Raw genomic sequence first — 16,120 nt, 5'->3', positions numbered from 1 at the left:
CATGTGACTAACAGAAATTGAATAAGGTGTCCCTGAAGAAAGGGGAGGTCAAAATCAAAAGTAACAGTCAGTGTCTTGTGTCTTGTGTAGCCACCAGCTGCATTAAGTTCTGCAGTGCATCTCCTCCTCATGGACTGCACCAGATTTGCCAGTTCTTGCTGTGAGATGTTACCCCACTCTTCCACCAAGGCACCTGCAAGTTCCTGGACATTTCTGGGGGGAATGGCCCTGATCCAACAGGTCCCAGGCGTGCTCAATGGGATTGAGCTCCGTGCTCTTCGCTGGCCGTGGCAGAACACTGACATTCTTATATTGCAGGAAGTCACGCACAGAATGAGCAGTATGGCTGGTGGCATTGTCATGCTGGAGGGTCATGTCAGGATAAGCAGGAAGGGTACCACATGAGGGAGGAGAATGTCTTCCCTGTAACGCACAGCATTGAGATTGCCAGCAATGACAACAAGCTCAGTCCGATGATGCTGTGACACACCGCCCCAGACCATGATGGACCCTCCACCTCCAAATCGATCCCACTCCAGAGTACAGGCCTCAGTGTAACGCTCATTCCTTTGACGATAAATGCGAATCCGACCATCACCCCAGGTGAGACAAAACCACAACTCGTCAGTGAAGAGCACTTTTTGCCAGTCCTGTGGGTTTGTGGGTCCGTCCTGTGGACGGTGGGTTTGTGCCCATAGGCGACGTTGTTGCCGGTGATGTCTGGTGAGGACCTGCCTTACAACAGGCCTACAAGCCCTCAGTCCAGCATCTCTCAGCCTATTGCGGACAGTCTGAACACTGATGGAGGGATTGTGCGTTCCTGGTGTAACTTGGGCAGTTGTTGCCATTCTGTACCTGTCCCACAGGTGTGATGTTCGAATGTACCGATCCTGTGGTCTGCCACTGTGAGGACGATCAGCTATCCGTCCTGTCTCCCTGTAGTGCTGTCTTAGGCGTCTCACAGTATGGACGTTGCAATTTATTGCTCTGGCCACATCTGCAGTCCTCATGCCTCCTTGCAGCATGCCTAAGGCACGTTCACGTAGATGAGCAGGGACCCTGGGCATCTTTCTTTTGGTGTTTTTCAGTCAGTAGAAAGGCCTCTTTAGTGTCCTAAGTTTTCATAACTGTGACCTTAATTGCCTACCGTCTGTAAGCTGTTAGTGTCTTAATGACCGTTCCACAGGTGCATGTTCATTAATTGTTTATGGTTCATTGAACAAGCATGGGAAACAGTGTTTAAACCCTTTACAATGAAGATCTGTGTGAAGTTATTTGGATTTTTACGAATTATCTTTGAAAGACATGGTCCTGAAAAGGGTACGTTTCTTTATTTGGTGTATGTATATGTTAAATGTGTTTTTTTCAGGAGCGTCTCTCAAGAGCTCTCCGAGACTATCTTGACCATGGCTGCCAACTGTAGCAACGTCATGAACAAAGCCCGCCAGCCGCCACCAGGGGTCATGCCAAAGGGACGTGCTCCCAGCACCAGCAGCCTTGATGCAATTTCCCCTGTGCAAGTGTCGGTGTCTCCTCTCCAGGTGAAGAGCGTTTTATCTAACACTGTTTATTTGGGGAATGTGTATCAGCTAGAAGCATTACTTTCATTATTCCTTAAATTTGATTCAATTGTTTTGTCTTATAACATTATAATTGTGAACATTAGCCTGAAAGGCAGGTTGCTCAACCTGCTGTTCCATTCTGTGTGTTAGATGGATCCCCTGACAGCCATGGGCTCCCTCAACCTGGGCAGCTCTGCCACCTCTCACACACAGAGTATGCAGGGCTTTCCCACCCCGCTGGGCTCTGCTTTCAGCAACCCCCAGTCCCCAGCTAAGGCCTTCCCTGCACTGTCCAACCCCAGCACACCATTTGGGGGGATTGGAAGTCTCTCTTCACAGCTAGGTAACCCAGGTATGAGGAGAGAACGTGCCATAGATATTTGCTCAGTGTTTTGATTACACTATATGGAAGACTGAAGTGGGACGTTTTTCTTTTGTCTAGGTCCGCTGGGATCAGGCATTGGCTCTGGTGTTGGTTCTGGTCTTGGAATGCCAGCGGTGAGCAGTGATCCGTTTGGGACGAGGAAGATGAGCACACCAGGCCTGAATCCGCCCACCTTTCAGCAGAGTAAGATGGCCTGTAAGTGGTGGTGTGACTGAGTGTATTTCCTCTGAAAACATTCTTAATATCTCCTAATAGCCTCTTGAAGTAATGAGGGTTTACTTGAATCAATTACAAATGCTTTAACAGTTCTCATCTAAAAAATATTGAGTATGATCTGGGAAGAAACAGTTTTTCACACATTGAGTCAGAGGAAATACAGGTCAGTCTGCCACTAAACGCAAATTATTATGCTTCTAATTGAATGTTTATTTGTCTGGTGTTTATTCCATTGATAGTGTAAAGTCTTAAGGTGAAATTGCTCTTCAAATGTTTTTTTTATTTGCTGCATTTCATCACAATATTGAAATGATTCTGAAGGGTTTTCTTTGGCAGTATTGTTTGATTTGGTCTATCGCCTTTTTTCCCAGCTGACCTATCTCAGGTGTGGCCAGAGGCTAACCAGCACTTTAGTAAGGAGATTGACGATGAGGCTAACAGCTACTTCCAGCGCATCTACAACCACCCCCCACACCCCACCATGTCTGTGGATGAGGTTAGTTTCTGAATAAAATGGTCTGCAGTAGTGTTGCACGGTACACTGAAACTTTGGTCATTTTTCGGTACTATAACATGAAAAACATCTACATATTTGGTTCTTTGGTTAAATGTGTCGTACACTGACTGACAGGATCATGTCTGGTAATTTGTCGACTGGGCCAGTAACTTCTCAGCGCATTGATTACATTTATATGCTCTGTTGCAGTCTGCTGTAGAAAACTGCTGGTGTCATAGTGAGTTTACCCGCACAAAACTCACGCTATATTTGAGCAATATGATTGGCCGTTCAGTCAAGCACCCACGCTTCACTTGACCGAGCTGATGAATTCACACGGCACACATGAGCTGTGCAGATTACTAAAAAGAAGCGCTCATCAATCCACTTGCTGAGCTTATTTTTTTCTTTTGGGGAAATTTATTTGCTAAAGTCAACTTTCAATAGTGAAAATAGTAGCAAATTAGCAATAGGCTACTGTTGATAGTTTACTAAAAGAAATCTCTACAAAAAGACATCTAGCATTCGTATTGGCTACTGTAGCCAGAACTTTCTCAAGAGAGTCTAGCTTAAAGGGGCAACATTCTATTTTTAACATTGATATAATTTGGCCATTGATAAGCACATTTATTCTCTGTATCCAATTGTATTGCATTATTTTGTATGCTGTCTTATATGGTTTTGTAGAAGGATTTTAGGCTGTCCACATTTTCGTTATTTGTTTCTCTTATTTTAACTACAGAAGGCAAGTGGCTAATACGCTATATTCTTTTGCCTCTGTATCGTTTTGGCATCGAGTATTGTGATTAGAGTTGTCGCGATAGGACAATACCTGATTTTCCATGTCAAAAAGGAAAACAAAGCAGGCTGAACTCTATGGTCCTTTAATAAATCGACTGTATGCAAAATAGTGGTGCTATAGCTTGGAAAATAAATGTGATTCTGGTTGACACTTAAGGCTGCTTGTTATCAATGTTAGGACTGTTTTCCTCAATATTTCTGCTTTGTTTTGTTTCCTTACCACAATACCGCTGAGTATGTCAATACTGGTATGACAACCCTAATTGGTGACAACCCTAATTGTGATACTAAACCTGGTATTAAAGTAAAAATTCTGGTATTGTGACATCCCTAGTCTGCAGGCTGTTGCAGGCAGTTATCCAGTGACGGTGTTTATCAAGCTTGCAGCTGCTAAATCCTTGGCGCCCATCTCTCTCTGCAGGTGCTGGAGATGCTGCAGAGGTTCAAGGACTCCACCATCAAGCGAGAGCGTGAGGTCTTTAACTGTATGCTGAGGAACTTGTTTGAGGAGTACCGCTTCTTCCCCCAGTACCCTGACAAGGAGCTACACATCACCGCCTGCCTGTTCGGGGGGATCATTGAGAAAGGCCTTGTCACCTACATGGCCCTCGGACTGGCCCTCCGATATGTACTCGAAGCCTTGAGGAAACCATTTGGGTCCAAAATGTATTACTTTGGAATCGCTGCTCTAGATAGATTCAAAAATAGGTATGGACTATTATCTGTCTTCAGATGTTTGATGGAATTCCACACTGAATATTTGCATGTTGCTAAAGAATGTTGCGCATGTATGATTCAAATGATCTGTGACTGCTGTAGGGCTAATTTGATCTTTCCCTCTCTAGACTGAAGGACTATCCCCAATATTGTCAGCACTTGGCCTCAATCGGCCACTTTCTGCAGTTCCCCCATCATTTACAAGAGGTAATTGGATTTCCTGTATATTTGTGACACAATCGGTCATTCTTCATCTGTACATGTATCTTCCTTGTTTTTATACTGATATCCGTAACACCTTAGCCAGAGGGGCGGATCCTACTTCATGATAAATAAGTCTCTCGCTCTGGCACTTTCGAATATCCTGTGCGTGCAGTATATCGAGTATGGCCAACAGTCACGGGACCCTCCGGTGAAGATGCAGGGATCCATCACCACCCCAGGAAGCCTGGCGTTGGCTCAAGCTCAGTCTCAGCCTCCCAAAGCCCCCCAGCCTGGACAGCCCAGCACACTGGTCACCACAGCTACCACCACCACCACTGTCGCCAAAACCACTACCATCACCCGGCCTACCCCTGGCAGCTTCAAGAAGGATGTGCCGGTGAGTACCTGGGGAAACATCAGGGAGTCACTTGCACCATATATATGCCGATGTTTTTCTCTGGTCATGTAAAATGACTCTAGCAAACCAATGCATCAGAGTTTTCCTGCGTTGCCATAGTTTGTGTCAATAGCAACAACTGTTCTATGAGGAACGCTCTCTGGTTTTCACATTTGATATACTCATTTTGGTTTACAAAGACTAAAGGAACGTAAACACCAGGAAATATTTTCATTTTTAACAAATGTGTGACAAGCCTAAAATAATGAGTTGGTGAAGCTATGTCTCTGAAGAAATACTCCAGTAGTGTGGTTGTTTGGCAAATATGCGCTCACTAAGAATTGAGGTTTCCCAAGAAGACCCTCTAATATTGAAAAGCAGCATTTTGTTTTGAATGTATATTGTAATTTCAGCCCTCCATCAACACCACAAACATCGACACACTTCTAGTAGCAACAGACCAAACCGAGAGGATTGTGGAACCCCCAGAAAATGTTCAAGAGAAAATTGCTTTCATCTTCAATAACCTGTCACAATCCAACATGACACAGAAGGTCAGTCATAGATATATTTTTATTTACTACCTGGTGTTGCAAAAGCATGCTATATTGAGAATCTTGTTTTTGGCCAAAATAAATGTGTACTTTCATCTAACTCTCAAGGTTGAGGAGTTAAAGGAGACTGTCAAAGAGGAGTTCATGCCCTGGGTCTCTCAGTATCTGGTCATGAAGAGGGTCAGCATTGAGCCCAACTTCCACAGCCTGTACTCCAACTTCCTGGACACCCTGAAGAACCCAGAGTTTGTCAAAATGGCACTGAATGAAACTTACAGAAACATCAAGGTGAAGAGTTATTCACTTAATCAACTTTTATGGACAATAGTTTGTAAACTTATCAGATAAAGAGATATTTAATTGCTAACCTTTTCTCGCTCCATGTGACAGGTTCTCCTTACCTCTGATAAGGCAGCTGCAAACTTCTCTGATCGATCCCTACTGAAGAATTTGGGTCACTGGCTTGGTATGATCACTCTGGCTAAAAACAAGCCCATCCTGTACACAGTGAGTAGATTTCCTCATTTTTAAATGTTGGCCTGTATTAAACTTTCCATTTGGTTTTCCTCCCAACAAATAACCAAATGTTTGTAATTGTGACCCAAGATGGTATTTTGTGTTTAACCTGTTTTTTTGTTGTTTTTTTTGTTGTTAGGATTTGGAGGTGAAATCCCTCTTGTTGGAAGCGTATGTCAAGGGGCAGCAGGAGCTACTATATGTGGTCCCGTTTGTGGCCAAAGTCCTGGAATCCAGTTTACGTAGCGTGGTAAAGCCACATTCTCACCAACATTTTTAAGTATATCAATATGCATCTGGATTCACATTTTAATTTCTAGGGGAAAACTTTTACATTGACAGTGCGAATTGTTCAGTGACCGTGAGCTTGAGCCCAGCACAGACTGAGCCATCCCCGGCAGACAGGAATAGCGAGACGGCCAACCCAACAGACAATATTTGGGCCTGGGGTATTTCCCCTGACTAAGGCCTGCCTATTACTAGACTAGTTTTTCTTGGGCAGGTCGCATGGTCAAGAGAAATAATGGACCCTAAGACTGATCCACAGAAAAAGAAAGTGAGCCAGTTCCATCAGGCAGAGTACCTACAGCAGCAGACAGGGAGCCAGTCAGAGCTAGATGACGTAGACCAGTATAGACAGCATTAAAGCCCACCTCCAGAAGAAGCAAAGAGGTGCAGAGTATGTGTGCAATATTTTTGTTTAAAATAAAAATACTATATGTTTTTGTTTAGGAACCAATGGCTCTCTGGGTAATTTATTTGTTAGACTTGTTAGCACTGGGTTTGTGTATTGGCACATTTCCTAGCTATTATGTCTTCAATGTTTTTAAGAGCAGGTTGACTTAAATGCCATTTAATATCCTCAGATTTTCCGACCCCAGAATCCCTGGACGATGGCCATCATGAATGTTCTGGCAGAACTGCATACGGAGCATGATCTCAAGGTCAGGGAACCCTTTCTCTTTCATCTACGTCACACCATGTTTCTAAAAGTTTTCAGGTACTGATTTGTCATTGTGCTTTTCTCACTACAGCTGAACTTGAAGTTTGAGATTGAGGTGCTGTGTAAGAACTTATCATTGGACATCAATGACCTGAAGCCTGGCACCCTTCTGAAGGACAAAGACAAGTTGAAGAGCCTGGAGGAACAGCTCTCTGCACCAAAGAAAGAGGCCAAGCCCCCTGAAGAAATGCTCCCTGTTGTTAGCACAGGTATCCAGCACTTTCAAATTGGGATGCCCCTTGTCGGTGTGTGGATATCTTTCTAACAAATGTATTTCAATGTTTGTTTCATCTGATTGTAATGTTGGTCCCCCTGTATATTGAAATGGAAATATTTCGTCATTTGTTGAATGATTTTAGCTCATAATACGATCATTTCAATGTAGAATAATAACCTACATTTGTTCAACTGTTTTGCCAAGAACATTTAACCCATTGCTTTTTTATTTGTTCTGTTCATCGAGCTGCTGCTCTCGGGCTATATTTTAATCAAAATAGCGTTTTGTAACCAACAGGAGACTTTCTTCCATTTGCAGCTGCGCCATCCACTCCTGCCGCAACCACCACTTGCTCAGCTACTGGGCCCCCTACCCCACAGTTTAGCTATCATGACATCAATGTGTACGCCCTTGCAGGGCTAGCCCCTCACATCAATATCAACATCAACGTAAGTAGCACTCTCACTCAAACACCTGGGTTGTGACCTACACATGGTATTTGGGGATGTTGTGGTACTAAGACACTTCTCTCCCTGCAGATCCCCTTGCTCCATGCCCACCCTCAGCTGAAGCAGTGTGTGAGACAGTCCATTGAGCGGGCCGTGCAGGAGCTCGTTCACCCTGTAGTGGACCGTTCCATCAAGATTGCCATGACTACCTGCGAGCAGATCGTCAGGAAGGACTTTGCCCTGGACTCCGAGGAGTCGCGCATGCGTGTGGCCGCCCATCACATGATGCGTAACCTGACCGCCGGCATGGCCATGATCACCTGCCGGGAGCCCCTGCTCATGAGTATCGCTACCAACCTGAAGAACAGCTTTGCCGCAGCCCTCAGGGTACAGTCGCCTTCATTCACATCCACAAAGCGCTATATAAAGTAAGTCTTATTAGTGTTCCTTTTGCGTATAGCTTTGGTCCTGTCCCCCTCCAGGCCCCCACCCCCCAGCAGAGAGAGATGATGGAGGAGGCTGCTGCTAGGGTTGCCCAGGACAACTGTGAGCTGGCCTGCTGCTTCATCCAGAAGACTGCGGTGGAGAAGGCTGGCCCAGAGATGGACAAGAGACTGGCCACGGTTAGTGGTTATGGGCTCATCACTATATTGGCACTGGAATGCTGCTCTTGTCTGTATACTGACCACAACTTTTGTATGATGGCTGACTTGTACCTTTACTCTTTCTCTCCTGTAGGAGTTTGAGCTGAGGAAGCACGCCCGTCAGGAGGGTCGTCGCTACTGCGACCCTGTGGTGCTGACCTACCAGGCAGAGCGCATGCCAGAGCAGATCAGACTCAAGGTGAGCACACCTAGATTATAGCACTCCACTTTCTCTCCTATTATCGGTATAGTCGAGAGAACGTAAATGTTTATTTTTTTTATCAATGCAAATGATATCAAAGCCTGCGTTTGCATCTGGACTATTTACTGAGCAAAATTTCTACCTCAGGTTGGAGGAGTAGACCCCAAACAGCTGGCGGTGTACGAGGAGTTTGCCAGGAATGTTCCAGGCTTCCTACCCAGCAACGACCTGTCTCAGCCCACTGGATTCCTTGCCCAGCCCATGAAGGTAGGCTCTCATACCACTGGAAGAGAGAAGTCTCTGAAATTGCATTTTCTGCTGTGTTTGACATAACCCAACCTGATTTTAAGGTTAAGAACTTTACTCAAGTACCTTATAAATGTCTCTGTCCTGTGTTTATTACAGCAACAGGCATGGGCCACAGACGACGTGGCTCAGATCTATGACAAGTGCATGGCGGACCTGGAGCAGCACCTCCATGCCATCCCCCCAGCGCTGGCCATGAACCCCCAGACTCAGGCCCTGCGCAGTCTGCTGGAGGCAGTGGCCCTGGCCAGGAACTCCCGGGATGGCATTGCTGCTCTGGGCCTGCTGCAGAAGGTCAGGGACTACTCCGCACACAACAACACTAGGAAAACATACATGGATAGAAAAGTTGTTTAGTTGTCTTTACGAATACACCGGTCTCAGTAGAAAAGATCTCTTCCTGTGTCCCTCATCTCTCCTTCCTTGTTCTAGGCTGTGGAGGGTCTGCTCGATGCCACCAGTGGTGCCGATGCTGACCTGTTCCTGCGGTACAGAGAGTGTCACCTGCTGGTGCTCAAAGCCCTCCAGGACGGCCGGGCATACGGACCACAATGGTGCAACAAACAGATTACCAGGTTGGTATCCCCATAACCTTCCCATGGGTGGGTTAAGTTTTTTTGCTCGAATGAAGAGGGGAAACTAAATCCACTCATTATTTTAAGATTTGTGATATCTTTACTTGTTCCAGGTGCCTGATTGAGTGCCGTGATGAGTACAAGTACAACGTGGAGGCTGTGGAGCTGCTGATCAGAAACCACCTGGTTAACATGCAGCAGTACGACCTGCACTTGGCACAGGTAAACACCACTACACACCTTTTATTAAGCATTGAGATATTCTAGTGCGAGCAACGCCATCTGTCAATAGTCCATCTTGATTCTATACAACTGAATAATGGGCATGTGGTGTATTCCGTCCCTTTGTCACTATCTTAAAACCCCTGTGTGTATGTTTCTCTTGTCTAGTCTATGGAGAACGGTCTGCACTACATGGCAGTGGCATTTGCCATGCAGCTGGTAAAGCTGCTGCTGGTGGATGAGCGCAGTGTGAGCCACATCACAGAGGCCGACCTGTTCCACACCATCGAGACTCTGATGAGAACCAGCGCACACTCCAGGGCCAATGCACCCGAGGGGTGAGTCCTTTTCTGTCCTAATTTAATTAGGATTTTGGGTTGTGTTCATTAAGACACACTGTAAAATGGGTGTTAATATACTGAACAAAAATATGAACACAACAATTTCAAAGATTTTACTGCGTTAGTTCACATGAGGAAATCAGTCAATTGAAATACATTTATGTCCTAATCTATGGATTTCACATGCCTGGGAATACAGATACCTTAAAATACATGGGCCTCAGGATCTCATCTCTGTATTTTTGTGTATTCAAATTGCCATCAATAAAATGAGTTTGTCTGTAGCTTATGCCTGCCCATACCATAACCACAGGGCACTATGTTAACATCCGCAAACCGCTCGCCCACACGATGCCATACACATGGTCTGCGGTTGTGATGACGGTTGGATGTAAGGCCAAATTCGCTAAAATGACGGAGGCGGCTTTTGGTAGAGAATTTCATATTAAATTCTCTGGCAACAGCTCTGGTAAACATTCCTGCAGTCAGCATGCCAATTCCACCATTTGTCTTAGGCCTCACTCCCCCTTATCTGAGATATCTACTGCAGCCCTTATCCTCCACATGCAACACCCGTTCTGCCAGTCACATTCTGTTAAAGGTCCCCAAAGCACACACATCCCTGGGTTGCTGGTCTTCTCAGTTCGCTGCAGCTAGCGACTGGAACGAGCTGCAACAAACACTCAAACTGGACAGTTATAGCTCAATCTCTGCATTCAAAGACTCAATCATTGACAGTTGTGGCTGTTTGCGTGATGTTGTCTTTACCTTCTTGCCCTTTGCCCAATGTTTGTATCATGTTTTTTGTTGTCATGCTATGTTGTCTTAGGTCTCTTTATGTAGTGTTGTCTCGTTGTGATGTGTTTTTGTCCTATATTTTTATTTTTAATCCCAGACCCTGTCCCGCAGGAGGCCTTTTGGTAGGCCGTCATTGTAAATAATAATTTTTTCTTAACTGACTTGCCTAGTTAAGTAACTTGAGATATCTGTGGCATTGTGGTGTGACAAAACTGCGCGTTTGTTGCGTTTTATTGTCCACAGCACAGGGTGCACCTGTGTAATGAGTGCTATTTAATCAGCTTCTTGATATGCCACACCAGGAGAAATGCTCACTAACAGTGATGTAAACAAATTTGGGCACATTTTGAAAAGCTTGTTGTGCGTATGGAAAATGTGTGGGATCTTTTTAATTTCAGCTCATAAAACATGGGACTAACACTTTACATGTGGCGTATTTTGTAGTTCAGGCGGTCCCTATTTTCAGTTTGTTGTCTTCCATTTGGTGCGTAATGAATACCACCTTGGAGATGTGGAGTTTATTGGGGTGTTGGTATACATATGTTCATAGTTTTCTAACTGATTTGTGTCCTGTGACCCCCAGGCTTCCTCAGCTGATGGATGTGGTCCGCTCTAACTACGAGGCCATGATCGACCGGGCCCATGGAGGGCCCAACTTTATGATGCACTCTGGCATCTCCCAAGCGTCTGAGTACGACGACCCGCCGGGCCTGAGGGAGAAGGCAGAGTACTTGCTGAGGGAATGGGTCAACCTGTACCACTCTGCAGCCGCCGGCCGGGACAGCACCAAGGCCTTTTCTGCTTTTGTGGGCCAGGTACAGCACACACACTTGTCTTTTATCTTTTAACCATCTTTGCCTTATGACGGGTTCCTCCAAGGCAGTTACCTGGTTTGCCTTACAATACAAGAGCACAGTACAAGTCATGTCCTTGACAGAGTGGGTCTTAGTGCTCATGGTAGCAACCCCATTATCTTGGAACCCACTGCTGTGCTCACCAAGCAGCAGTGTTACTTATGAGACTGGACATTTATACTAAAATCTTAGTAATTTGGGTTCCTGGATCCATTCACAGCATTACAAGGCTATGTTGAGACTAGAGGTCAACCGATTATGATTTTTCAACGCCGATACCGATTATTGGAGGATCAAAAAAGCAGATTAATCGGACGATTTTTTTAAATGTATTTGTAATAATGACAATTACAACAATACTGAATGAACACTTATTTTAACTTAATATAATATATCAATAAAACAATTTAGCTTCAAATAAATGAAACATGTTCAATTTGGTTTAAATAATGCAAAAACAAAGTGTTGGAGAAGAAAGTAAAAGTGCAATATGTGCCATGTAAAAAAGCTAAAGTTTAAGTTCCTTGCTCAGAACATGGGAACATATGAAAGCTGGTGGTTCCTTTTTAACATGAGACTTCAATATTCCAAGGTAAGAGGTTTTAGGTTGTAGTTAATATAGTATTTATAGGACTATTTCTCTCTACCATATGTATTCCATAGACTATTGGATGTTCTTATAGGAACTTTAGTATTGCCAGTGTAACAGTATAGCTTCCGTCCCTCTCCTTGCTCCTACCTGGGCTCGAACGAGGAACACATCGACAACAGCCACCCTCGAAGCAGCGTTACCCATGCAGAGCAAGGGGAACAACTACTCCAAGTCTCAGAGCGAGTGACGTTTTAAACGCTATTAGTGCGCACCCCACTAACTAGCTAGCCATTTCACATCGGTTACACCAGCCTAATCTCGGGGAGTTGATAGGCTTGAAGTCATAAACAGCGCAATGCTTGAAGCACAGTGAAGAGCTGCTGGCAAAACGCACGAAAGTGCTGTTTGAATGAATGCTTATGAGCATGCTGCTGCCTACCATTGCTGTCAGACTGCTATATCAAATCATAGACTTAATTATAACATAATAACACACAGAAATACGAGCCTTTGGTCATTAATATGGTCGAATCCGGAAACTAATTTCGAAAACAAAACGTTTATTATTATCGCATATACTCTGACTCTGCTTGCAATGAACGCAAGAGAAGTGACACAATTTCACCTGGTTAATATTGCCTGCTAACCTGGATTTCTTTTAGCTAAATATGCAGGTTTAAAAATATATACTTGTGTGTATTGATTTTAAGAAAGGCATTGATGTTTATGGTTAGGTACACGTTGGAGCAACGACAGTCCTTTTTCCGCGAATGCGCACCGTATCGATTTATATGCAACGCAGGACACGCTAGATAAACTAGTAATATCATCAACCATGTGTAGTTAACTAGTGATTATGATTGTTTTTTAAGTTTAATGCTAGCTAGCAACTAACCTTGGCTTCTTACTGCATTCGCGTAACAGGCAGGCTCCTCGTGGAGTGCAATGAGAGGCAGGTGGTTAGAGCGTTGGACTAGTTAACCGTAAGGTTGCAAGATTGAATCACCGAGCTGACAAAGTAAAAATCTGTCGTTCTGCGCCTGAACAAGGCAGTTAACCCACTGTTCCTAGGCCGTCATTGAAAATAAGAATGTGTTCTTAACTGACTTGCCTAGTTAAATAAAGGTGTAACAAAACAAACATAAAAAATCGGCCAAATCAGTGTCTAGAAATACCGATTTCCGATTGTTATGAAAACTTGAAATCGGCCCTAATTAATCGGCCATTCCGATTAATCGGTCAACCTCTAGTTGAGACAATGACTTATCAATGACCCAAGCCCAGCTCAACTAACCCCTACCATTGTGACGCTGAGTTGTCATAATGCTTCAGCAAATGGACATTACACGGTGTTGGTAGACACAATGTAACTAAATTAATTTATGTCCCTCTGAATGCCTCTGCTGATCCTACAGCTATTGTATACAGTAATCATGTGCCTATGAACCAGAGTTATAACTGTTAGCACTGAGGTGGTGTGCCCTAGCAGGAAGTCCACTGTGTGCAGCTCACCCTGCACTAATATAAGTAGCATGAGCATGTCTACTTCAGCTAAGCTTCCCAGTAAAGCATCAAGCATCCCAGAAAAGTGCTAAAAGAAATAGCCCACGTTAACATATGTAGCTTAAGACACAAGGTTCATGAAATTAATAACTTGCTAGTAACAGATATTCATATTCTATCTCTGAAACTCACTTAGATAATACCTTTGATACAGTGGTAGCAATACATGGCTATAAAATCTACTGAAAAGACAAATGCCAATGGTTGAGATGTTGTGGCTTTTATATTCAGAACCATATTCCTGAAAAGCTTATAAGATCTCATGTTAAATACTGTTGAAGTAATACGGCTACAGGTTCATCTGCCTCACCTAAAGCCCATTCTGGTGGGAAGCTGCTATAGACCATGTGCTAACAGTATCTGGATAACGTGTGAAATGCTTGATAATGTACAGTCGTGGCCAAAAGTTGAGTGACACAAATATTAATTTCCACAAAGTTTGCTGCTTGTGTCTTTAGATATTTTTGTCAGATGTTACTATGGAATACTGAAGTATAATTACAAGCATTTCAGTTGATTCAAAGAGTCAATATTTGCAGTGTTGACCCTTTTTCAAGACCTCTGCAATCCGCCGTGGCATGCTGTCAAATTAACTTCTGGGCCACATCCTGACTGATGGCAGCCCATTCTTGCGTAATCGATGCTTGGAGTTTGTCAGAATTTGTGGGTTTTTGTTTGTCCACCCACCTCTTGAGGATTGACCACAAGTTCTCAATGGGATTAAGGTCTGGGGAGTTTCCTGGCCATGGACCCAAAATATCGATGTTTTGTTCCCCGAGCCACTTAGTTATCACTTTTGCCTTATGGCAAGGTGTTCCATCATGCTGGAAAAGGCATTGTTCGTCACCAAACTGTTCCTGGATGGTTGGGAGAAGTTGCTCTCGGAGGATGTGTTGGTGCCATTCTTTATTCATGGCTGTGTTCTTAGGCAAAATTGTGAGTGAGACCACTCCCTTGGCTGAGAAGCAACCCCACACATGAATGGTCTCAGGATGCTTTACTGTTGGTAGCGCTCACCTTGTCTTCTCCGTATGTTGTAACTTTAATGTGTTACAGAGTTAATTGAGCTGTATCTAAAGATACTTTCTTTACAGTTATTTACATATGTAATTATTAGAATTTGTGTGTTGGAGATTGAGAGAACTACATACATATTTTGTTGTATTGGTTAGTATTGAATTACGCTTTTGACTGCAAGGTCCAGAATGCCTTGCGACAAGAAGTCGAGAGCGCGCCAGTTATGTGCAAGTGACAAGAGATTATACTGACTTTTCGCTAGCAACTTTTATTGTTCTGTAGAATCTAAAGTTGTTAAATGTAACGTGAACAAGTATTATTACTAAAAGAAGCTTTCATTTCAAACCCGATGTCCCGAGTCATTACTTTGAAGATAGTTATTCTATATTTTGGTGCCGAAACCTGGGAAAAGTATGCGCTGCGACGAAGATTGTAGGGATGAAGCGGCTGAGGAGGAACGTCGGCATGAAGCAGAAAGAATGAGACGAAAGCGGGGTACCATTCGAGGTGCCAAAACTTGGATTTTAAATCAGATTGACATGGAAATAACCCAGTCAAATCCGGATACCGATCACTTGAGTACATTGTTGGAATTGCTGTCAGCTAATTAGGACAGCTTGTTTGAACTTGATCGTGGAATTGAACAGTTAACGCCATTGGACGGATTGGAGGCAGAGATTGCATGCACGGAGGATTACAAAGAGCGTGTTATCATGCTGAAGAGCCGTGCACAACGAGTGATAAAGAAAAAACAGGACCTCAATCCAGTACCAGCACGGGTGAGTGACGCTAACTCAAACAGATCACAGAGACAATCAGTAAGGCTACCAAAGTTGATTATTGAGAAATTCTATGGAGATGTCAGTATGTGGCAGGAGTTTGAGCCAGTATGAGTCCGCTATTCACAACAATGATTCACTGTGTAATAAAGAGAAGTTTACCTATCTGAAAACATCTCACTGGACCAGCTGCAAAGGCAGTAGCAGGACTGATGTTAACAGACAATAACTATGATGATGCAATCCCTCTGCTCGATCAGATTTGGAAGGAAAGGTCTTGTGATTAGTGCTCACATGTCAAAGCTCCTGAATCTCACTCCTGTGAAGCATTGAGGCCGCTATATGATGAATGTGAAATTCAGATTAGGAGCTTGGAATCACTGGGTGTAGTGTCAGAAACCTATGGAAGCCTACTATGCTCAATCTTACTGCAGAGGATTCCAGAGGACATAGCTCTTGACAAGAGTCGTCAGAGGGGAGTAGATGATGAATGGAAAGTGGCTGAGATTGTCAGTTTCCTACAGAAGGAAGTTCAGAGCAGGGAGAGCGCTACAAATGACAAGATCATGCAACCAACAGAAAGAGATCAAACCATGGAACAAGTCATGCTCCTCCAATGAAATGAAAGCAAAAAGACCCAACATGCCATCTGCTGCGGCACTGCATACAGCCAGCCAGAAGGAACAAAACTGTCTTCTGTGACAGTGCAG

At 44.0% G+C, this 16,120-nt stretch overlaps 1 protein-coding gene across 20 annotated transcripts in view; it reads left to right on the top strand.

Annotated features, from left to right (window-relative positions):
- The window catches only part of LOC139584447 (CCR4-NOT transcription complex subunit 1-like), a 37,864-nt gene that overhangs the window by 12,778 nt on the left and 8,966 nt on the right, over positions 1–16,120 (top strand). For 5 of the 20 annotated variants that reach the window (XM_071416303.1, XM_071416299.1, XM_071416300.1 and 2 more), the window contains exons 16-38: positions 1,370–1,541; positions 1,713–1,914; positions 2,005–2,142; positions 2,535–2,659; positions 3,882–4,168; positions 4,306–4,384; positions 4,545–4,778; positions 5,192–5,332; positions 5,441–5,620; positions 5,723–5,839; positions 5,988–6,098; positions 6,715–6,792; positions 6,883–7,096; positions 7,366–7,517; positions 7,608–7,904; positions 8,000–8,140; positions 8,256–8,360; positions 8,511–8,630; positions 8,769–8,963; positions 9,102–9,244; positions 9,358–9,466; positions 9,635–9,804; positions 11,189–11,420. In XM_071416303.1, the coding sequence (XP_071272404.1) occupies positions 1,370–1,541; positions 1,713–1,914; positions 2,005–2,142; positions 2,535–2,659; positions 3,882–4,168; positions 4,306–4,384; positions 4,545–4,778; positions 5,192–5,332; positions 5,441–5,620; positions 5,723–5,839; positions 5,988–6,098; positions 6,715–6,792; positions 6,883–7,096; positions 7,366–7,517; positions 7,608–7,904; positions 8,000–8,140; positions 8,256–8,360; positions 8,511–8,630; positions 8,769–8,963; positions 9,102–9,244; positions 9,358–9,466; positions 9,635–9,804; positions 11,189–11,420 (3,742 nt within the window). The remainder of the gene's footprint in view (positions 1–1,369; positions 1,542–1,712; positions 1,915–2,004; positions 2,143–2,534; positions 2,660–3,881; positions 4,169–4,305; positions 4,385–4,544; positions 4,779–5,191; positions 5,333–5,440; positions 5,621–5,722; positions 5,840–5,987; positions 6,099–6,714; positions 6,793–6,882; positions 7,097–7,365; positions 7,518–7,607; positions 7,905–7,999; positions 8,141–8,255; positions 8,361–8,510; positions 8,631–8,768; positions 8,964–9,101; positions 9,245–9,357; positions 9,467–9,634; positions 9,805–11,188; positions 11,421–16,120) is intronic. The other 15 variants (XM_071416314.1, XM_071416310.1, XM_071416307.1 and 12 more) reach the window with 9 other exon arrangements.

The sequence above is a fragment of the Salvelinus alpinus genome, chromosome 9 (assembly GCF_045679555.1).
Source record: "Salvelinus alpinus chromosome 9, SLU_Salpinus.1, whole genome shotgun sequence".
Taxonomy (NCBI): domain Eukaryota; kingdom Metazoa; phylum Chordata; class Actinopteri; order Salmoniformes; family Salmonidae; genus Salvelinus; species Salvelinus alpinus.
This window is presented reverse-complemented; position numbering and strand designations above follow the sequence as displayed.